Source organism: Manacus vitellinus, unplaced genomic scaffold, assembly GCF_001715985.3.
Source record: "Manacus vitellinus isolate BGI_N305 unplaced genomic scaffold, ASM171598v3 scaffold_66_pilon, whole genome shotgun sequence".
In the NCBI taxonomy this organism is placed as follows: Eukaryota; Metazoa; Chordata; class Aves; order Passeriformes; family Pipridae; genus Manacus; species Manacus vitellinus.
Window position 1 is genome coordinate 2,345,420 of NW_021940729.1, and position 23,736 is coordinate 2,369,155.

General features: G+C 41.7%; 1 protein-coding gene across 2 annotated transcripts in view; it reads right to left on the reverse strand.

The window, feature by feature from the left end:
• The window catches only part of ITPR2 (inositol 1,4,5-trisphosphate receptor type 2), a 242,203-nt gene that overhangs the window by 43,201 nt on the left and 175,266 nt on the right, over window positions 1–23,736 (reverse strand). For both annotated transcript variants that reach the window (XM_018083671.1, XM_029963962.1), the window contains exons 45-47: window positions 23,534–23,653; window positions 5,417–5,524; window positions 3,257–3,449 (exon numbers count right to left, since the gene is read on the reverse strand). In XM_018083671.1, the coding sequence (XP_017939160.1) occupies window positions 3,257–3,449; window positions 5,417–5,524; window positions 23,534–23,653 (421 nt within the window). The remainder of the gene's footprint in view (window positions 1–3,256; window positions 3,450–5,416; window positions 5,525–23,533; window positions 23,654–23,736) is intronic.

Here is a 23,736-nt window from a genome sequence, read left to right on the forward strand (position 1 = left end):
AGAACTCTGGTATGTTCCCAGCCTTTGTCAGGCTGAAAACATCTTGATCTGCTTTGGGAAGCAGATAAAATTTGATCTGACTGGGGTTTGGTACTACGAAAGCTGACTATTTCCTGCATGATACTCAGATGTCCAAGGTCACCTGCTGACAAACAGCTCTGTCCTCCTGCTTAAAAGGACTCAAACGAGCCATGATCTCCATATGTGAAGTGCTGTAAAAACACACAGAAATAGTCCATATCCCAAAGAACCTACAACCTAGTTAGAGAGGGCTAAAAAGGGAAACAGGGCAAAACAGGGTTAAGCCTTTGTGTCCAGAGTCACATAAACGATTCAGCGAGAAGGCTGAGAACAAAATCAGAGGGTGCTAAGACCCAGGCAAGCACTTCATATATATGACTGCACTGCAATACGTATAAATGAACATTCAAAACAAAATTCTATGTGCAATACTGCAAAAAGATCTCTAGCCAGAGGAGTTTTGCACATGATGTGTCCCTATTAATTAGGTTTTAAAGCACTGAAAACCTCCTGGAAGTATGCAGAACAACCACCTAACTTTTTATAAACAGCAGACTCCTTCGACTGCAAATGGTTGTCTCAGACTTTAGTTTAAATAGACTTTAATGGTGATTAGGCAAATATTCAGATTTCACTGTGATAACCTTAAACTGCTGACTGCTGAGATTTAAGCATTTGGAGCCACTGCAAATGACATCTGTCAATTCAAGCAACACACACTGCATGCTAACAGATACTTGGCTACAGAATGAACTGAGCCTCAACCTGTATTATCTTTTCAAATACAAAAAAACCAACACAGAGACTTGTGAGCCATTCCACTGATGAAAGGAGTTGAGGAATTTCTGTTCTGAATAAAAATAAACCAATTTTCTTTGTTTATAGCATTAGGCAGGTCTGGTGCATCTAAGTGTTGAGTTGGGCTCTTTTATTTGTGTTTCTTAAGCAAAACTCCCAGATATGATTTTGTTACTGAAATAATTTCTCTACAATATAGCGACTTTTATTCCCAAACAGACTGTGCAGATAGGGAGTTATTTTGGAATCATTTCTTTTTCCACTTCTATTCCAGTCAGTTTGCCAGTAGAGACAAGTTCTTAGAGTACCATCAGGAGAAGAAGACTTGGGCTGATAGGGTTCATGCTGAAGACTTATTACTGCTATAATGAAAATTATAGCCTGAGAATTGACATTTATAAAAATTGCAACCAATATCCAGGTTTCCATCACATTAAGGTTGCTAAATATTGCTTTGACTACCCAGACTCCCTGCTGCTCTGACCACAGACCCTGTTCCTCCTTTCCTTCCTGATAGTTGCTGTGAGCAGCTGATTTGTTACACTCCTAGAGAACCTGCATTTTAGCAGTGAATGACTCTCATGTATTTTTATGTATGTTCAGCGTGGAGAAGAGAAGGCTTCAGGGTGACCTAATTGTGGCCTTCCAGTCCCTGAAGGGAGTGTGCAAGGGGGATGGAGAGAGACTATTTAGAAGGGCCTGGAGTGACAGGACAAGGGGGAATGCATTCAAACTAAAAGAGAGTAGGTTTAGATTGGGTATAAGGAAAAAAGTCTTCCCTGTGAGGGTGGGGAGGCCCTGGCACAGGTTGGCCAGAGAAGTTGTGGCTGCCCCATCCCTGGAAGTGTCCAAGGCCAGGCTGGATGGGGCTCTGAGCAACCTGATGTAGCGGAAGGTGTCCCTGCCCATGGCAGGGGGGTGGAATGAGATGATCTTTAAGGTCCCTTCCAACCCAAACCATTCTGTGATTCCATGATATATAAAATACAACTTTCTGCTCCAAAAGCAAAGGGCAGAGTTGATAGTGGCTGAGCTGGCAGGAGCCTCCTGTCCCTGGGACATCATCAGCAGCTCCAGTCCTGGTGAGGGCCAGTGGCTCTGACAGAATGAGAGAATCACAGAATACGCTGAGATGGAAGGGACCCACAAGGATTATCGAGTCTAACCCTCAGCCCTGCACAGGACTGTCCCAAAGAGTCCCACCATGTGCCTGAGAGTATCATCCAAAACCCTTCTTGAGCTCCGGCAGCCTTGGTGCTGTGCCCACTGCCCTGGGGAGCCTGTTCAATGCCCAACCACCTTCTGGGGGAAGAACCTTTTCCTGAGATCCAATGTAAACCTGCCCTGACACAAACTCCAGGCCATTCCCTCAGTCTTGTCCCTGGTCCCCACAGACACAGAGCCTCTCCTCTTCCCCTCCTGAGGAAGTTGTAGCTGAAGTGAGGTCTCCCCTCAGTCTCTTCCAGCTGAACACATCAAGTGCCCTCAGCTGCTCCTCACATGGCTTCAAATCAAGGTCCTTCACCATCTTCATTGCCCTCCTTTGGACACTCTTTAAGGGCTTAACATCTTTCTTACACTGTGGTGCCCAAAACTGCCCTCAGACTCGACATGAGGCTGCCCCAGGTCAGAGCAGAGTGGGACAGTCCCTGATGCCCCCCCAGACAGGGTTGGCCCTCCTGGCTGCCAGGGCACTGCTGACTCGTGTCCAACTGGCCACTGACCAGGACCCCCAGAGCCCTTTCCATGGCACTGCTTTCCAGCATCTCATGCCCATCAGTGAACTAAACTAGAAACTCAGGATACCTGCCTTGGCTTCACTGCCCCTCCTCCTCGTGCCCCTGCTCTGATCTCTCCCCCGTGATCTCAGCCATGCCTGCCAGCCTCTCCCACTGTCACGGGATGGACACCAGTATGGGCTCACTGGGACACCCTGGAGCCCAGTCATGCAAGGCTGATGTGAACTGGCAGAGGGGAACTGACTCCATGGGAGTCAGACAGATGTAAAGCAGCTGAGGTTCTGGTGAGAGATGTTTTTAAGTGACTGACATTTACAAGTTTTTTAATGGTCTTTTAGGAATCTGCAAACCTCAAATATGCAGCTACACATGTTTTTGTTAAATATTAGGGGCCTTGGCTTAATTAGGTGCAACGCTATTGAGTTGAGTAGAACTACACCCAGTTCATCCATCCCTCAATTTAACTTTTGGAGTCCAAAACATCATCTTGAACACATTACTAACTGCTCCATATTATGCCTCTTTTACGGTGGCATGCAAGTGTCTCAGCTGGCCTACGCTCTCAAGCCCTGAACAGTTTTGCCTGTGGTGGTATCAGAATGAACAGAGAAAAGTGTATTATTAAAATCAAAGGATTTTAAGGTTTAAAAGCAGGTTTTTAGCATAGTGAACCCATTTTTTGAAATTGCAATACTTACTCCTAATTTTCTTTTGCCATTTCATCTCATTATACAGATCCTCTGTCTGCTGGAAAAAGTCATTGACTTTGCTGCCTTGTTCATCTCTCTCTGTTGTATTGAACACTCGACTTTTGGATTCCCGAGTGAGGAATTCACAAATATTGGGGACAGGGAAGACGATCTGTTCCATTGTTCTATCATGGCGAACAATCTATAAATAAAATACACATTTTTGTCAGGATCAGTGACTTTCCAATCATTTTGTCATATCTTTTCTTGTTCACAGCTCCCCTTTTATTTATCAATTAATGCATAAATTATTTGAACATCACAATAAAGTCCCAAAATGGAGTAAAACTACTTTTTTATTTTCAAACACCTGCCTGAATAAAGTGGCCAACATATGCCTCAAGCAAAACCCAGGTCCAGACTTCCCCAAATAGAAAAATTGTTCCTATTCAGAATGCTTCAGTTTTGCAGCAAACTGAAACAAACCTCTCCCAGTAAAAAGTGCAGAAGTTCAGGGGCTTTCTGCTCAGATTGCAAAATTATTTGCTCACCTTGAGTCTGTTTCTGTGATGGGATAAGTTGTGAAGGTGAACATGCAAAAATAGCACCTTGTTACTCAGACAGCACCCATATCTTGTCAGTCTTTATCTTCTTACTTGGCAAAACCCAAGGTTCTGAATTGTTTGTATTTCAGGACTGACCAAGTTATCAGTGAGTGAACTGGATTTTATTTCATCTCACCCCACTGTCATCAAAATTGCTTCCCCATTCTGATTGTGGACTCTGCATTACTAAAAATACAAAAATAGGTAGAAAACTCATTTTAACTCCTACACCCATGTCTCGGTACAGCCACTGGTGAAAAAACCCCACTATTTGACTTTCAAATCAAACAAATGAGATACCTTAATATAGGGGAGATAATATCTTACACACCGAACAGGTCCAGGTCTGCTTTCAGAGAAAGACCTGTGAATATCTATTTTGTATAGCAGCAGTGCTGGGTTGCAGAAGAAGTTACTGGCCACAGAAAAGCTGACCACAGTGCTTGTTTAATGCCTAAATTTACAACCTACCCAGATAACTCAGCTGATAATTGCCAAGAGATATCTCAGCAATGCCCAGAGTATTCAAATATATTAAGAGGAGCTCTGAGCTGCCCTCTGGACAACCATAGCCATGGAGCTTCCATTTATTCTGTGGGGGGATAACATGACCATTATCAGACAAAAGGGGTGGTGGGAAACAGAGAAGGACCCAGCTGTGGTCTGTCTTGATGGAAGGCAGGACAACACTGAGTCATGTGTCAGGACTGCTCCCTCTCCAGGCAAGCTCAGCTCCAGTGCTGGAGGAGCCTGGGAGCCCACTGAAGGACTTGGAGATTATTGGACCAGATTCAGGCTGGGCCTGTGTGCACCCATGCTGTGCATTTTTCACACTTGGCCAGTTTTGGACTTGCTACAGCTTTTCTGAGGGAGAGCCAGATGCCTCCGCTCCCCGCAGGCTCTCGCAGCAGCTGCCTTTGCACCACAGAAATTCTGCTCCTGACAAAGTCACTGAGCTACTCCAGTGCCCAACTCCTATCGTGATGCCTATGATCCCATGAAACCTGCAGGAGCCCAGAAAGGGATATAAGAATTATGAACCTAAATACCTCCATGGTTCTTGATCTAAATCCAATCCATGGCAGGTGTAAAGTTTAAAATAGAGAACAGAACTGCTGAACCAGGCCAAGCCTTAGTCTTTTAAACAAAAGCCACACTGAATGTCTACACCACTTCAAAACCCCTTTGTACTCGAGCCAGACTTTTAATTTGATCAGCCAGCATCACTGGCTTTGAAACTCATGATTATTTAGTTGAGTGATGTACCATACAAGATTATTCTTGACTTATGACACAGCTACTATCCGCAGTCAGTATTTCCCTAACAAAACATGTTTGGTAACACAGAGGAAAGCTCCTGTAAAATGATTATTTAGAGCCACTTTTGATATAGGGGCATTCCTTTTTCTCCCACAGCCAAAAGCACATTATTCAGCTTTCTCCTCATAAATAATCTGCACCATTTGAATAAGCTTTGCTGCTCAGAAGCTTAAAAAGAGGTGATACACCATGCACAAGATGCAGACTTGTCTCATATTCAATCTTCCAGGGAGCAATTCTTTACCTCTATCTGTGCAGTATGTTTGGCATAAAACCTCAAGGCTTCATCTCCTTCATCTGGATCTGACCCTGGTTTCAGCATCTGTTGCAATGTTTTATTGTGACGAGCCAACTAGAAAAAGAAGAAAAATCTGATTTATGTCCTGCTGCTATGTTTTCAGCTTTATCATCTCCACTTAACTACCACAAATCCTCCTTCCCCCCATTCCCATATACTTACATGCTCAACCCAGTGGGGCTCTTTCCACAGATAACAACAAAAATGTAATTACTTGAGAACAATAGAAATAATTTAGTCTTAAAAAGTCAGCAGCAAGTCTTCGGCTGAGATTTATGAAAGGCAGCTTAGCCTGCAGCCTAGATGGTTTTTGGAGGGCTTTTGACAAATGCCAAAAAATTAGACTGAATGCTTCTTTTCACTTGAGTTTAGACATAAAATTTGCATACCTCTGAGTACAAAATTACATTTCCAATTAATTCTTCTCTGCGATTTCAAAAGGCTAAACCAGGTTGTAGGTTGGTATTTCAGGGCTGGCAACAACGGCAGTGAAGTCCACAACTATTTCAAAGGCAGCTGGACTGCAGTGGTGGGAAAATACACTCTAAACTACACCATTTATATACGTAGCAAATATATACACAAATACAAATATGTATTTCCGACAAGCTTTTATAAATTATATACTTTATATGACTCATAAAATACATCTGTTCTATGTTCAATGGTAAACTTTTTAAATGCTCCATGGTTGCACAAAGTTTAAACTCAAGAAAGTTGGCAAATGCATTCATGACCTCCCTTAGGTGAGTGAGAGACAAAGACCTAATTATAAGACATGAGAACACACTAAAAATGCAGTTTTCCCCATATCCTAGTGAGTGGTTTTCATCCAGAATGAATGAGGCATTTCACCTATTTTAAGGTGGGAAAAAACCGAGGCAGGAAAGGCAAGGCTGCCTCGCAGATGTGACCCGGGTCTGAATCACTGCACTGACATTACCACCACAGACTAGACACAGCCATTAGAAACAAGGCAAAATGACCACAGGAACCAGGCTTTGAAGTGATGATCACCACAGGTGGACCAGGATGTACTACAGTCTGGTGAGGAATTATAAAAATAACAGCAGAGCTGCAAAAGGACTGTCAGGGATCAAGTCTAAAAGTAACAGTAGATCCAAACAGATCTTGTAATAATCTAAAGAGAAAGTGATCTCACTCATTTGTAAGATGTTTGCACGTCTTATCACCCCCTCTTTCATTTCCCAGTAAGGCATGGAGGAGGCACATATATAATTTACTCTGTTTATAGTTCCCTAGAATCTACTGATCAAAATCAATTTTCTTCTGGATCTTGATACAAACTTATTAATTAAAGATGAATAATACATAGAACATCCAAAAGAAAAGAGAATAAAAGAAAGGGATATTCAGGAAGAATAAATGTGCTTCTTACAGCTTCCTTAGGGACAGAATTCTGCTTGGCCCTGAGCCAATGTGTCAGAACGTCAGCATTTTAAAAAAGGCTCATGAGCAGATATTCAGGGAGGCATGCAAAAAAAAATAACATGGGGGTCAACTGCAGAGGAATGTTCTTTCCATTGGTAGATTTCTGCCCTGAACAGTAATTTTTTATGCTATCTAGTAAATGCATGGCTACTCTCATTACACATATCAATGTCTTAACTTAAACATCCACTTATTTTTGAGACTAAGAAGGTTCTTTAAGACTATCTGACTAGTTCTTCTCTTTCATGCAAGCCACATAATCTGATCCAGTGAGCAGTCTTTGCAGTATGCCCACAACAACTGCTTAGCAAGGCAACTTGGATTCATTTTCTAGAGGTCTTTTGCATCCTCCTCAATACATGCTCTAGAATCATGGAGAAACAAGATGAGCTTGTGGAAATAAGACAGTCACTGTTTAAAATTTCCCTCTAACCAGAGTTACTGCTTTTGCCTTTCTGCTTTACTGGATGTCCCTCTGCTTCTGCACTTAAGAAAGGGCAAGTGATAGTGCCTAGTTCACCTTCTCTGTATCATTCATCATTCTGTACCCCACTGTCATGTTCTCTTTTATTTGTCTCTTCTTTAAATTAAAACAACCCCTATCTTTCCCATCCCTCCTCAAATAGAAGACTCTCTGTGACTCAATTATTTTCCCTGTCTATCTCCAAATGCCCTTTACTTTGCCTGTATCTCTTCTTTAAGATACAAAGAGAAGAACTGACTAGACAGAATGCAATCACACCGTGCTTGGAGTGATGAATTAGCATAATCAGAAGCAAATATATTCTCCTTTTTTAATCTTCTGTAATACAGACGAACTTTGCCTGTTCCCTGACCTTTATTTCTCCAATATGAGCCATTAAGATTTTGTGTTTTCTAACAAATGACAAGTCAAGGATGTATGGATAGTTCTTATTATTAAAGTATGTCCACTTGGAGAAAGGGACATGGTATAGATTCAGAAATTTCCATTAGTACAACAAAAAACTTTCTATAATCATCCTTGAATTTCTATACAGAATTGGAAATGCCATTTGTAAACCATATGAAATCTCCAGGTATTGCTTCCTGATATGCTTTTAACTGTCCATAACTTTAGTATAAAAGTATTGCTTGGTAAGTGTCAGTAACAGAAGTTCCCTCACCACGTGGACTAGAAGGGAAAACCATCTCAGCCCTCTCATGGGACTGAGTAGAACAGGGTGTTCAGAGACTGCTGGGGATCTGGGACAGTGCTGATGCATATTTTGCTCTCAGGTTTCATGTGAACAGCAGCCACACACTTTAGAACAGTGTTTATTCAGTGATCTTCACTGTACGAGGCTGTGCTTTCAGGCCACGACTGTCTTGTGCTGAGACAGAGCCCAGCACGGCACAGCTGGGGCTTCCTGACACAAGCACTGGACAAAACGACCCCAGGAAGAGGCCAGGATCTCCTGTGCCAGCACCTCGACTGCCAGAAAAGACACATCAGCAACAACAAGGGATTGCTGACCGAGATGGAGGAACTGCAGCAGATTTTGGGAGGGGAACCTACCTAAAGGCACCAGCAATCTTGAAGTGATGGAGCTGAATCTTCTCGTAGGCAATAAGCACTCGTAACTTCATTTCTCTCTGCTTCCACATCTCTCTGTATCCACTCACCTTCTGTGTACTCTGGACCTTCAGAGAGTAACCTGAGAGCAAAGGGCCCATCTATTTTCTGCTCCTGTTTTAGTTCCTACATGGGATGGATTCCTCTACGTAGACACAATAATAACTGCTGCTAATATTTCTGTACTGTCACAGATACAGTGATGAAAGGCTGTTGTGGGCAGCAGTCTGTGAGAGCTCAGGTCTGAAGCAGAGGCCCACAGTCTGACACAAAACAGCTTTAGAAATGCTATGTTATTTGGCAACTACAGTGTTTTCTGAAGCTCTGCTTTCACGATCCCTCCTTCTCCCCATAATAAGCTCAAAGGCCCACATGGCCAAAGGGGACTGTGTCAACAGACTCCTTGACCAGCACAGAGCTTTTTGTGAGATCAAAGACACACCAGTGAAAACAACAATGTATTGGCAAACTGTGAACCTAAAGTATGGAAAGCTTTTCCAAGCTTATAATACACCCAAGGTGACAGTTTGTGAGTGGCACTTAAAGGCCGTGCAAGCTCTGAATGACATTTTTTTCGTATTTAACTCCTGTGTTATATCACAAATCTTCTGGGGCAGCTGGAGGACAAAACACCAGATGGACATGGCCAACAGCAACTACAATGAAAAGAATTGCCCCCATCTATGTTTGCAAAGCAAAGCTCAAAAATGCATCTCAAAAAAGCACTGCAAGTGTAACTTATAAAAAAAAATAACCATCACTAGAGCCTGAATTTGCAGAGACACCCAGAAAAAAATCACCTTTGAGGAGAAAACTCTCTCAGTCACTCAACTCTCTCACCCATCAGCCATGCCAGTGACAATATTTTAGATGTCAACACTGTACTTTACCACTCATCAAGGAATGTAGGGACAAGGAAGCAATACCATATAATGGAACACTGATTTCCAAAGAGGGGATGTGTAAGGCAATAGCTCTATGAATAAAGATCATTTGGCTTTCAGTCAGCTCCTGATGAAGGACTGTTGTTCATCTTGAAAGATTTTTACTTTAAAAATTTGGAAAACACTGTAATAAAGCATCAGTACAAAATGTGAAAGATTGAGGACAGAGCAAGAACACTACAGACATTAATAAAGAAACAGGAGAGATAAATGACAGAATTACAAGTAATACTCAGTCTAAACTCCTGACACAACATGACTATAAAATCAGATCTGCTACTCATCTGGGATGCCATATATGATCAGCAGTGTGGAAAACCACAGCAGACTCAGCTTTGGCAATTAACAATACATGAGTTTCCTGCAGGCCTTTTGTTTTAAAGTCAAGATTACCTTGAACAAAAAATGAAGTTATTTAAATGTTCTTAAAGAAAAAAGTGATTTAAAGCTCTGAACATTCATTTCATCAGCCTGTCATTAACTCATTGACTTGAGATAGTAGATTGGTTTCCCAAAATATGTATGTGTATATATGTGTGCATGTGGAAAAACTTCTGGGAAAAGAGAAGGTTATTCTCCACTTTACACCAGTAAAGTGGACAGCAGTACAAGAAATACAAGCTAGAAACAGTAGGTTGAAGTCCCCCAAATTCTGAAAGATCTATTTCACTTTCCAGCATCAACTGCCAGACCTGGGGGTTAAAGGTGACTTTTTATGACTAGAATGGTACGAAGGGATCTTAATGAGTGAGGCTTAGTGTCCTGTAGGCAATCAGGGTTTCCATGGAAGAGCTGCTTCACAGGCCAAGTGTCAAACATGTTAAACTGATTTCCTAAAAAAAGTTGATGGAATATTACAAAAAGCACTGGGTAACTGGCTGAGAAGCAGAAATAAAGACACAAATAGTTCCTGTGCCTTGAAGCAATATACACTTACAGTATTAAGAAGTATTACAAACACTTAAAAATAGAAAAAAAACTTATTTAGGCAATTATTATCCTTGTTAACAATTCCCTCAAGTTTCTTCTCACAGCTGTAAGGCTGTTACTGATTGGGAGATACCTGACACACCTGACAGGGGAAGGGCACTGGTTTAGGCAGGGAGCATGCAGGGAACTGGGACGTGTTTTGGGGTGAGAACTGGATTTGGGGGTGTTTGTAAGCTCCAGAACTACACAATGCCCTCTCTGTCCTTGCCCCATTCCCCAGCTCAGCTCACTAGACAACCCTCTGGTGTGCCAGTGAGTCCCTCTAGCCTGTCAGGGCACAGAGGCCACTCCACAATCCTGGAAGTTAATGAACTACAGACCTTGGGGAAAGTGAGGCAAGAGTGTTTGCACAGACCTGATGTCCAGTGCGTGACATCTGAGAGATCTGCTGTGAATTATCTTCACCCCTACCCAGTCAGTAACCAGACATGCTGCAGGGTGGGCTGCCAGCCCAAAGGCCAGTGGTCTTTCACCAGGGAGAAATGAGACAAAATGTAACTTGGAGCAGCAGCAGAATAATTGCATCTGCTCAGATTAGTTTCACCTTGCTGTGCAAACAGACTCGTGCAGCTGGGGCTCATTTCCACCTGAAATCTCTTCCTCTTTTTTCTCCTCAGTCCCTTTGGCTCCTGGAGCCAGGCAGTGTGAGATCTGGCACCACCAAACCCCCTCACAGGGGGATAACCCAGTCATCTCACCGAACACTTCATTTTCTGCTTAGAGAGCAGAAAAGGATAAAAAAGACACCTGGGGACTGACAAGAGAAACCCCAAGGACTGAGAAACAACAGCAAAGAGAAAGTTAAGGGAGTAGCAAACAGGATGGGTGACAGACAGAGAAGGATAGGAGACAGAAAATGAGATCCTCTTTCTCGGCGTGCCAGGACTTTACCACATGCCAGCTCCCTGCCCAGGGCAAATGAGAACATTCCTAACCCACCGGTAAACAAGGAGAGAGAGAAAGGAAAGGAAAAGGAAATGTCATCTTAACCATAATTGACCAGAAACTTTTATTCCAACTGGCTTTACTAACAGCAATAACAACTTCCCAACTCCCCACGTTCCAATCAAAGCTGAATGGTGCTTTCTGCAATACACAGGGCAACTTCCTTTCCAGAAGTCATTACAGTTTTATAGAGCAGCACCTTTGCACTCTGCCACAAAGCAATCTGTTAACAAACATTAGGAACAGCAGGGATGGAGCAATGGGAGCCTCTCAAATCAAGTATTCATTGATTTCATTTAGATGATTATACCGTACAGAGCAACCAAAAGGGTTTAGAGTTAATCTTTCCCTGATGGCTTGTGGTACATGAGAAAGCCCCTGGGTGGTCCAGACGCTTTGGATTCTGTTGTGGGTCTTTCATGGCCTCATATAACCTCCGAGACACCAGCTCTCCTCCCCAGCACACTACATGTTGTGGGTAATAGTGATCTACCTCACAGAGAAGGGAGAAATAAAACACCTCAATATTATCATATAAGAGAAACCACCACAGTTAAGTGAACTCCATCACTATTAAGTTCGCAGTCCCCCCTCCATAGTAATGCTGTTGCTATTTTTGTAGTGTGTTTGCTGTTCTTTTTCCCTGATGAAAACCAGCAGAAGACAAAATGACTTGCTAATATTTCAGTAAGTTTTACACTTGCCTTCTCTGCAATTTCTTTTACTTACAAAAAAAAAAAGTGCATGTGCATGGGGAAAGTTCAGGTCAGATAAAAAGATGTTGCAAGCAAACAAAATTAATTTGAGGTGAATATATGTGAAATATCTCTGCAGGCCAGAAATATCTCTGTCATGGGCAGCTGTGCCTTCTTGAATCAAACCAGCTCAATGGTCTCATTTGGCTTTTGGTGTACACTGATCATACTGAACACAGAATGTGGGCAGCAGTATTCAATCCAGAAATATTCCAACAGGATGACACAACTGCACTTGTAGACTGCCTCCCATGATTACTGTAAGCAAAGTTTTGGAGGGTACAGGATGGAAGGAAACAAGGAGATGATAGAAGTGTCAGATGTGATTATAGGAACATAACAAGAAGGTTCAATGGAAAAGGGAGAAAAAAAGAGCAGAGTTATTGCAACTAGACTTTTTCACAGCACAAGGCAGAAGATCCCAAACACATGCAACTTCTGTGAAAGGCAAATAAAACATTGCTCACCAACATTGTATAGACACAATCTGAGATTTGTGTCTATGAATCCCAAATCCACACAACAAGGGAACTGTTCACCTCTAAAAGCCACCAACACTTTATATGAATACAAAATACATGCATACACCTGAGATAAGTGAGCTGTGAAAGGCACAACATTTTCAGGAACTCTTAAAATCCTTTAGCTACCAAGCACTTTACTTTCTATGTTTCCCTTCTCCTCAGAACGTGATTCTCTGCCAAACAGCCATCTACTTCTGTCCAATATGTGGCTTCTAAAGAAAAGCAAGGCTAGTATAAACAAACAGAAGGAGGAACTGCTTATGATTCTTACTTTGGGGGCAGTGTGGTGAAGGGAACCACCGTTTTAAGTCTAAGTATGGACACACTTCCTTCTGTAAGCCATAACACTAGAAGAGTGGCAGCCAACCTCCCTTCCACTGGCACCATGAGTAGAGCAGAAAGTATCTCATGGATTGATACTTCCAGAATGGACTCATCCTGAAGAAATTCAAGGTCTACCTAAACCACACAGAAACAAGTTCGCTCCCTCCTCATGTTTTCTCACCCTCATCTCATACATTTTGCAGGATAATGCCAAGATTGCTTTTCCACACTGTGACCCCTTCAGCTGGATGCATTTCACCACCCCAATCTGATATAACCACCTGCTACACACAGGTGTGGCTTGGGAGAGGCCACAGAACATCCACTGCCCTTGATGAGGCTGGGATAAGCCAATCTTCAACGAAGAGCATTACACAGGCTCAAGTCCTCAGTTGCAATTTGGTCTCAAGGCTCAGCACCTGAGTACGGACATTATGTGGTCAGGTTAGTTGTTACAGCAATGGCAAAATAAAAAGTCTGTTCATACCCACTCCTCTTGGCATCCCACCTTTTCAACATGCAGAAAAACATGACTTGCTCATTTTGAGTTAAAAACATATGAGACTCAAGTAAACTGCTGAAGCTGCAATCTGGCAAATTCACAAAAGACATGGATTTCCTACTATCTGCTGGGGCCTGATGTATATACTTTGTGGGGTACAAAACAGGGTAGTGTAAAAGTGTGGAGATGAACAGGAATTGAGAGATGTCTTCCTTCAAACAATAGCAGCAGTGAGATTTTCCAGCATTTTCAATCATGCTGTTGAATCTCTGCCTCCCTCTCCAATTAGCAAAGCAAAACATCTCTAAAAAAATAAAATAATTAGGAGCATAGGAACAGAGAGCAGAGAAAGTAAAATGATGAGTTCCTGTTTCCAGCTCTGTGTTATGGCTATTGTCCTCAGGAGAGCACTTTCACCTGGCACCTATAAAGTAACAGTTCCTGGTGGGAGAGCAAAAAGGTAAAAATTTCATCTCTCTCCCCATCAGACATTCCCAACTAAGGCTGCTTTACACAACCAGCTAGCAGCTAAATGGTGTTCTGCAGACTCAAAGAAGGAAAAGGCTGGAAAGACCAAGTTCATTTGAGGCTGTATCATTTGTAAAACAAACTCTGAAAATCTTTGCCCATAGAAAAAGGCAGAGAAACCATTTCTTTAACCCCAGGTTGATTAGATGCTTATCCATGTGCAGGTCTGAAGGTGATCAAAAGTAACTGGTCGCCTCACTATGGGTGTAGAAAAGCATAATCAGCCGTTAAAACTAAATTTCACAGCTGGACACTTTTATTCAGTATCTCATAAAGCTGCCTCAGAAAAAGTGCAAGGTGGACCTCATTTTCGGCTTTCTGCACTGTGTTAAACAAGTGAAATAAAGGGGATGGCAGCTGAGCTCTGCCTATTTGTAGATTACAAATTCAGATCTTGTCTGGAAAACTCTATGATGACTGAAATACCTAATTAAATTATGACATCAGAGGAGATGAGAGTTAAAATGGAGCAACTGTGAGGAACAGACATATTTTGACATTCTGTTTAATGCTCTTTATTTTTGTTAACCTGTAATTACTTCAATGACTACTGAACATAAAAAAGTATGTCTTTGTTAGAGATGTTGTCCCCCCACCCTGATTTTAATTAAGGTGTACGATTTCACAATGCCTAATCTGAGGCCTATTAGAATTGCTCTGATACTATTAAGTGAGACCAGACTTCACTTCCATGATATTTCCAAGGTTACCCTCACTTTCCCTCAAAACAAACAAAGCAAGTTCCTCCCAGCTTAGAGTGAAGTGGTTTAGTGGTGCTTGAGATATAAGAAAAAGAGCATTTTACTTCATTTGATGGCTATGTCAAATGGAAAAGCCCAAGATCTGTCTCCAGAGCACAAACTCAACCCTTTGTGTTATTCAGCTTCCAAAATAAGGGGAGTTTCTTGCAATCTGAACAAAGCAAGCAGCTACATTACATATATTTCTGACAGGCAATATATACACAGAGCAGTTGAGGGTGACTGAAAGTGCAGTCTGCTTTGAAGAGTGACTTTGGAAAGATGGCACCGTGTGGTTCCACATTTATTGCCTCCCAATGGCTTCTGGGTTGAGTTTGCTCACTTTGCAAGTTAAATGATTTTTAATTCCACACAACAGTTCTCCAAGCAATTTCAATAGTAAAATTTTAAGTCAAGATGTCCTTTTTTCCCCCCATACATCATCACTCTGAATGAAGACTGTGCATGCCAAACACAAGCGGGCAGCTCTAGGGTAAGAGCACAGTTTGAGGGCAACAGGTCAAGTTCTCTACTAGTATAAATCAGCATGAATCAGTACTGCTTGCCTACTTCCAGTGGAGGCATTCCCACATAGACCAGCTGGGGATATGGCTAAATGAAGGCCCATTCTTCAAGTGGGAAGCTGAGTACCTGCCCCACCTGTGATACAGAACCAAAGGAGGACTAAAGTCACACTGCCCAGCCCGTGATGCTTCACACAGCAATAAAAAGGTAGTGTGGGTACTGCTAGTACAGGGCTGCAAACAGAGCCTGAGAGCAGAGAATGTCTTAAAGAGTATTTCATTGTCCCACAGCCAATTTTCAGAGTAAAACCACAGACTAATGTGAGGATTTCACAATGCAGACATTTGACAAAGAAAGGATATTTCTTCTGGTGTAACGTTTGAGCCCTGACACCAATACAACATATTTCCCAATGACAAAAAAATCTTGTAAACCACAAAACACAAGGATTACAGAAGTTACAGATAGAAGAAGAAAGCCACAAAGCAGAAATATTAAGGCCACCTGTGCCCTAGTGAAATGCACAGTCGCCACAGTCAAACAGGATATATCGCTCATTAACATCACATATAATAAATCACACACATATGTATAATAGACACTTTATCTTATTCTAGAGAAGCAGAACCAGAAAATTCAACATAAGCTAAAACTTCTGTGGCCCAACCTACAGTAAAAAGCTGTAGCTTGAATCCTAGGAGCTCTTAGCAGCCTAACTCAACAGGACACCAGATGGAAAACAGAGGTCCCCATGTAAGTCCCTGTCAAAGTCAGAACAGGATTCTGAGGTGAATGCTTCCAAGGAGAAATGGGGGGGAGGGGGGAAGAAAACATCGAAGGACAAGTTGCCAAGGTTATAACCTGAGATAACAATGAAGCACAAGTTGCCAAGGTTTTAACCTGAGACATAACATTAGCCACAGACTTTGTTTAATCTTTCAGGTGCTCATTAGTGTCAGGCCCTCGTGGCAGCCTCCATACTGCCTCCCTATACTGCAGCTGGCTGAACGTGGAGTTAGATACCATCCTAATGAGCCTCAAGGAGGGTGATGTGCCTCATTGGCTTCTGTTTCAATCTTGGCAATCTCAGTGTAAAAGCCTTGCAACTGTTTCTGATTCTGCTGACATTTAATTAGCTGGTGTCATTTTGATGCCATAGCCTGTCTCATCAGGATGATAACTACAAAACAACATGTGGAGCATAAAAGTTCCATGAGAAGTTTCAGGTCTGGCAGCCAAGGATACGAGTCCCCTGACAGTCAAGGTTCCTGGGACTGCTTCCCATTAGCCCTTTGTTTTGGCATCACTATCAGCAAGAGCTTCTCTGTTAAGGAGAGAGAAGCAAAAAAAAACCACCCCAAAAACCTGCAAACTTCAGCATAGCCTTGCAAAAAATGACATCCTTTAGCTTGAGAAATTCTACTCATCCTGTAGAAAGAGAGCATCCTTACTGCACCAACTCACAGCTATTCATCCTGAAGGACAGGTTTATCCTACAGGATAGATTCAATCCTCTTCTGGGCTCAAAAGGTAGTCCTGTTTATTTAAGTGTGTACAGTATTCTTCTCCATTTGCCATCTGGTGCTTGGGAAGACAGTCTCCAGTAATACCTCCCAATTGCTTCTTGTTCACATCAGCTGCAGAATTTGACAATGGTCATTGCTGCACAGAATGTGACCGATCTATACTTTTACTGAATAACCAATGATTCTGGAACAGTAAATCTATTTACACCAGACAAGTTCAGACTTTTTTGTATTTGGGTCTTTTTTTCCAAAATAATATTCTCATACACTAAACACAACATTTTTTTTTTCTTTTAGAGTGTACCATTCAATTCAAATGAACCAAGACATTTCATTGACAAAACAGAATCAACTCAAAATCTTTGTCTGCAGAACCCAGGCACATCCTAATGTTTTATAAATTATGGGACTCACAGGCCACACATCTAACTGAGGCAGAGGATGAGCAGAAAGAAGCCAGCATGCTTAAAAAATTCACTGAACTAGTGTAGTCCCCAGATCTCAGCTCTTTTGGAAGATCCTTGCTGGAGCTGAAAGCTGCTTCCCAACTGGATGAGGGTAACCCTACCTTTTGGAGCAAAATCCTCTGGGAACTCCTAGCTCCCACAAGGACAGGAAGATCTTTTTCAGGTAAATATTACAGGCCAGTAATGGCAACACCACTATCAGGGATGAAGGTGTTCTTGCAAGATTTTTCCACTTGGCATCTGTTCATTTTATTTCCATGGGATAAGCACGATATTATTGTTTCAGCCAGTTTGTGCCCACTGCAGGCTACTTGGGGTTGTAACTGGTTCCACCAGTTCCCTGTCCTAAATCACCTTTCAGGTGCTTCCTTTCTGTGTCTCAGAGAAGATGCTTGTCAATGCATGTTACTGAGTCATTAATTTTTGCCTTTTTTATCAACATTTCTTTTTAAAGGGTCAAATTTCACCCCAAATTTACGCCTGACCACAATCACACTTCAAGCAGAATACTGTTTTGTCAGCCTGGGACAGCCCACCCAGTTCAGAAAGCTTTGGATTCTCATCCTAAAGGAAAAGTCACACATAGCGGTTCTATTCCACATTTGGAGGCCCACATTTACAATGTTACTTCTTGTTTCCTCACACAGTAAACCATGGAAAATTGGTACCCATTATTTTATGCAAAGAATCCCTTTACCTGACCTGTGTTATATGCAAGTCAAGACAAATGGATGAGTACAAGAATTCACATTTACCTAACAGTATATGTTTTAATAATTTTATTCTATTTTATACCTGCACACCCAAACTCAAGGGAGAAGGAGGACCAAGGTCTAAGTTCATCTGTCTACAGGCTAAAATACAGAAGGGAAGGAAATCCAACACTAAAAATAGCAACCCACAAAAAAACCCTTAAACCTAACAGAACCTCCCCTCACACACATTTGTAATCCAGTATCTTATGAAAGCTCTTCTTGCCTTAGGAATCCACAATAGTAGCAGCACAGGAAAGTTTATTTGAGAAATACACATTAGCATGTCTCTTTAAAAGACTTTTGGAGCACTAATGTACTCAGTGATTATGCTCTTCTCAGCTGTACCACCCAATAAATGCCAATTTTCCTCATTAGTTAAGTATCTGGGATCGAGTGAGCATAGGAGGAAAGCCAATGGAGCAGTTAAAGCAAAGCACTGGGGATCAAACAGGCTATATTTGCTTCCCATGACAGCTCAGGACTTGCTGTCTGTACCTGCTTCTGGCTTGGTGTCTTCACCTCTAACACCAGGTAATATCACCTACTTTAAGATAGGGGGAAACAAAATCAAGGAAAGCTTTTAACTGCTCCAAAATCCTACAAAAAGGAAGATTAATTCTTTAAAAAATTATGAAAACACTATTATTGTTGCCATTTCTTTATTCTGCTGGAGCATGTAAGAGTCTCAGAGGCATGCAGTTCCAGGCACAGCATTGATGTGGAAAATAAAGGGTGGTCCCTGCCCTTGGTGTACTCAAATCTGATGAAAGCTATAGAAAGACACACTAAACACAGACCCACATAAACAAATGGCTTTGTGCTCCTTAGAATATTTCATATTTGGATAGCTAAATTGTTTAAAACTGACTCTAGTTTCTCCTTAATGAATATATCATATCCAAGTCTCATTATCAAACCAGTCCTATTTCAAATGTCAAAAATAGTAATTTTTAAAAAGCAGCTGGTAGTGTATCCCTACTCTCAAAGTGTAAATCCATACCATTTTAATTGCCCAGTCAGCAAATATTATTCATGTGTCTACACTAAGGAATATACTGCATTAAGTAAATACAGCAATAAAACACTAGTTTGATAAAGCTTGCCAAGTTTGATAAAGAAATCTTGATTCAGTTGGTAATATATTAACAGATACATAAGGCTGAATGACTTATTTTGCCCAGTCCATTTAAAATTAGCACCAGAGAGGAAGGTGTATGACTTGTGATGTCCAGTTGCTACAGTCTGCTCAGTAGTACCTGCAGCAAGAATCTTACAGTTCCCAGCAAATCTACCTCCTTTTCTCCTTGGTTTATTTTAAGAACTTAGAAATGGAAGGACACTTCCAGCTGTGTTAGTCTATCAGAGGATAGCCTGGTTCAAACTTGTGTTCATTTATGCCGTATGCCTGCACTGACAGCAGGCAGGGTTAATTCTTCTAACCTTACAGGGTGGAGGAAATGATTTTTCATTAAGTCTTGGTAGCACCAGGAAATTTTATATTTATAAGTAGTTTTGGTACTCCATAGGGATATAAATAATATTTTAGCTTAATCTTAAAAAAAACAAACAACCTTCTATTTACCTGTAGGTGACAAGGAAATCATGGCATTCCAAGACCTGTGCTCCCCTCTCCAGCAATGCATTTAAACATACACTTAAAACCAAGCAGTTGAGAAAACACTTAGCTGGTCTGAGACCACAGAACATGTACCATGAAAGCATCAGTACCCCTATAGTCCTGCAACAGCTTTGGGAACCAGAGGGAGGAATTTATAGGGCATTGAGAATTTAAAATTTTTGTACAGTATTACAGTTGGCTCCCTTACTCCCTTCCCATTCACATCCTTCTAGATCAAGGACATGCCTACACAGCTCTGCAGGCAGATGAAAGTGCACCCTTGCCATGCTGCAAACTGACTAGGAGCTCTGTAAAGTTACTTCACGTTCCTGTGACCCTCATGAATAAAGCCCTGCTGAAAGGTACAGTGGATTAGCTTGGGCTTCATGCCTGGTTTAGACAGTTTGCACCTAGTTGAAAAACACAGAGAAACACTCTAAAGTATTTTCTGTTGACAGAAGCACATATATATACATGCATACAAACTACAGGAGCCTGGGGTTGTAGCCAGTGCCTTATCTTAACGTCACAGCAAATGCAAAGGGATCACGAACCTCACAGAAAGACTGCTAACTCCAATGAAGTATTTTTGAGTTTATAAACTTCTGAAATACTTTGTTGTAAATAAGAGGCAGCAAGCTCAAGGAGTCATCTGAAATGCCAGAGGATTTCTTTAGCCTGTTATAATTTCTTTTTTTCTACCACTTAAAAGCTTGATTCTCCTACAGCAATACTTCTGCATATAAGAATTAAGTATGAAACTTTTTTTGTGCTACTATGTCAAAAGCTTTTGTAAATCTCTACGTAGACATCACATCAAGATGAAGTCTCTTCACGGACATCCTTACTGGCTTTGCAGAACAAAGTGTGACCTGCTTTAACACGATCTCTTGAAAGGACAGCAGTGAAAATACCATCCCAATTGACTGGGGCTTGAAGAGAAGAGGTGTAAGAGGTGATGGAACTCTCCACAACACCACTGGCATTCACCTGAGACCACTGTAAGAAATGAGCAGTGTCAGGTTCAAGGCTTGGCTCTGAGCATGACATTTGAATTAGACAAAGAAAACATAATCTCCTCCATGAATTTTCAAGAAAATGGTGAACCCTTTCTATCTAGCAATAATAGGCTTATTTATTTCTCCAGGGTGTGACCTCAAGCACCAGCTTGTGTCGCTCCTAGAAGAGCTCCGTCTCGACAGAGCCCCTGCCCCAAAGCCAGGCAGCAGAGCAGGGGTGCAGCTGAGGGTAGTTCCTCGTGGACCACTCACTTCTGCTTTCTCTCAGGGGCACTCCCTTCTCCTCTCTGCCCATATAATAGCTAGAACAGGAAAAGTGAGGAGGAGCAGCAGTGTCCAGACAGACTGGGGTCAGTGCAGGGGAAACAGCACAGCTACAGCACGTGGCAGGCTGGAGGAAGATGAAGAAATAAAGGAAAGGAAAGAGAGGACAAAGAAACATGTGGAAGATGTGTGACTACTGGCACGACATGGCTGCTGTGCCACGTCTGTGTGTGTACACCATGTACCACTGCGCACATGCACTTCCATACGTGTGCCTGTGTAGGGGTTGGAGGTTGTAAAGAAGATTTACTAGCAGAAATCTCAGCCTTGCTCATGACATATGTACAACTTTCTATGCACTGTGGGTCAAACATTTACCAGAATGCCTTTTGCTTCTGGTAAAATCAACCACAGGAAGGGCAAGGAAGGATGTAGTGGTGGCAAAAATGCAGAACCCACCATCGCCCCGAAGAGCACAACGACAAAAACTGAAAGTCTGAGCTCCCCAAAATAAACTGTCTGTGTTTGAGGGCTAGAACAGCAAAAAGAGGAACTCTTGGTCTTGATTCTGCTGTTGCAGAGGGACCAAAAAGCTGTAACTAGAGCAAGTGGTCACAAGAAAGCATCAGGAAAGTGACTGAAGAGCCACACTGGTTGTAGAAAAAAAGATAAGTCCAATGAACTGTGAGAGCAAAGAAATAGTATGTAAATCAGGTCAGCTAAGCACCCAGGCACCAAAAAGCCACTGACACAGCAAAGCAGAGGGTGTTTGGAGAGAGAAGCAGCAAAGGAACCCAGCAACAATGGCCTTACTGAGGAGGGACCACGCTCGTATCCTGCCCATCCCAGGGCGAGTGAGAGGGCACACATGGAAAGAGTTTGGGGTCAAAGATCAGCAGGCCTGTGCCAAGAATTCTAACTTTTCATTAGCAGAGGACACAGAAAGGCCCCAAATTGCCTGCCCTTCCGTTGCTTTGTTTTGATATGGGGCTTGACAAGGGTGCAAAGCTATTGTAAACACACGTACTGAGTTACAGAAATGCAAGAAAAAGAAAACAGTCTTTTTTTCTTCTTTTTTTTTTTTTTTTGGTAAAAAGATGAATATTTTTACAGCATACAGAGCCAGTCATGACATTTAATTTTACAGAACAGGAAGGAGCTCAGCAAAGTGCTGCAAAAATATCCACTCTTATGCAACCAAAGTGCCGACTATGGATCAGGAATAGCTGGGGAGTGGCATCATGGACCCCCCCAGCTCCTTGAACACAGACCTAGGGATAGAGAATAATCTACAACTCACCTTGGTAGTGACCTCTTTCATAAAATGACCCCAGCAGTAATTTCAGATATAGTTTTAGGCCTATATTCTACTCCCCCAAACCATATTTTCCATGTCACAGACCCTGTTAAGTCATTTAACACAAACTGTAGGCAGAAAATACCAACATTTCTACTTGTCAGGCTTTTAGATTTTCATTATAAGCATTCAGACAAGCAGTAAATAGCCATGCAAGGTAAGGAGCTACAGATGCTTTCTTAAAATACTGTCATCTTCCATGGGTATCTCATGTACACAGCACAAGAGTAAAATGTGGTCAACCATAAAAACATCAACGTAGTAACAACACTTACTTATTCAAATGTGCTACAAGCACATCAGCATAACTCAGTAACTGTTTTTGCATTCCCTGCTTGAAAGAATCATTGCATAATAGTACTGTAGCTATAGATTGCTTTCTTTTCTTTTTTTTTTCCATTGAGTATTCAATTCTTAACAACATGTAATAAACACAATGAATATAGAACACTCCCTATATCTCCATCTGTTGATTTCTTCGTACTTAGTAAAAGCACTTCTTAAAAATTTGGCCCTTACGTGAAATACCAAATGCTGTCATTTATGATATAATCAAGAAATATGTGGGTTTTATTTTTTTAATTAAAAAAAATCTTTTCAATACTCTTAACATAATTGAAAGATAAACTATTTTTGACACCAACTGCTCTGAAGAATAAACAGCCCATTAAATAAGAACCCTCAGTGTACATTCTACCTTTACCAGCAGAGAAGAAAAAGTGATCAGAAAAAGCTTGAGGGCACTACGGCATAATTCTGTAGTGGAAGGAAGGGAATTCTGAAGGAGAAAGCAGTGAAAAGACCCAATTATTCTTATTGCCAAACTAAATCTAAAATAATAGGGATCTTCTTAATTCAAGTTCACTTGGTATCAAAACTGAAGCTACTGTTTAAAATACACCAGTAATGATAACATGATTTATGATCCGATTGATATAAATGAGCTGTTAATGTTAAAAGAAGACAAAGCTAAATGGACAGTAACTGCTTTGCTCTACACTGTTACTTCAAACAAATAGAGCCTACCAAGTCCCACAGAGTACCAAGACACACAGGATGTTCCCTTGAGCAGGGACACCTCTCCAGGTTTAACTTTTAAAAATTGCTGGTTTATGTCAACAAGCCCATTGTTACTTCTTTCTTACAAGTAAAATGCATCACTCCACCCATGACAAGATGGAGTTTAACCACGTAGCACTTTTCTAGAACCAGTCACACAACCAATAAAACATACCTGATGGGCCAAAATATAGATATTATGGCCAACATCTTTTGGGGAGATGCCATCATCTCCGTTCTCCTCCTCGTGGTCACAGTCGAGGCCTTGGTTATAGGCATTCTTCATCACGTCCACCTGAAACACAAACCCAAGCAGGGGGAGATGAAATCAGTGAAGAAAGGAAAGAAGAAATCTGTGTTTAAACACAGATCTCTCAG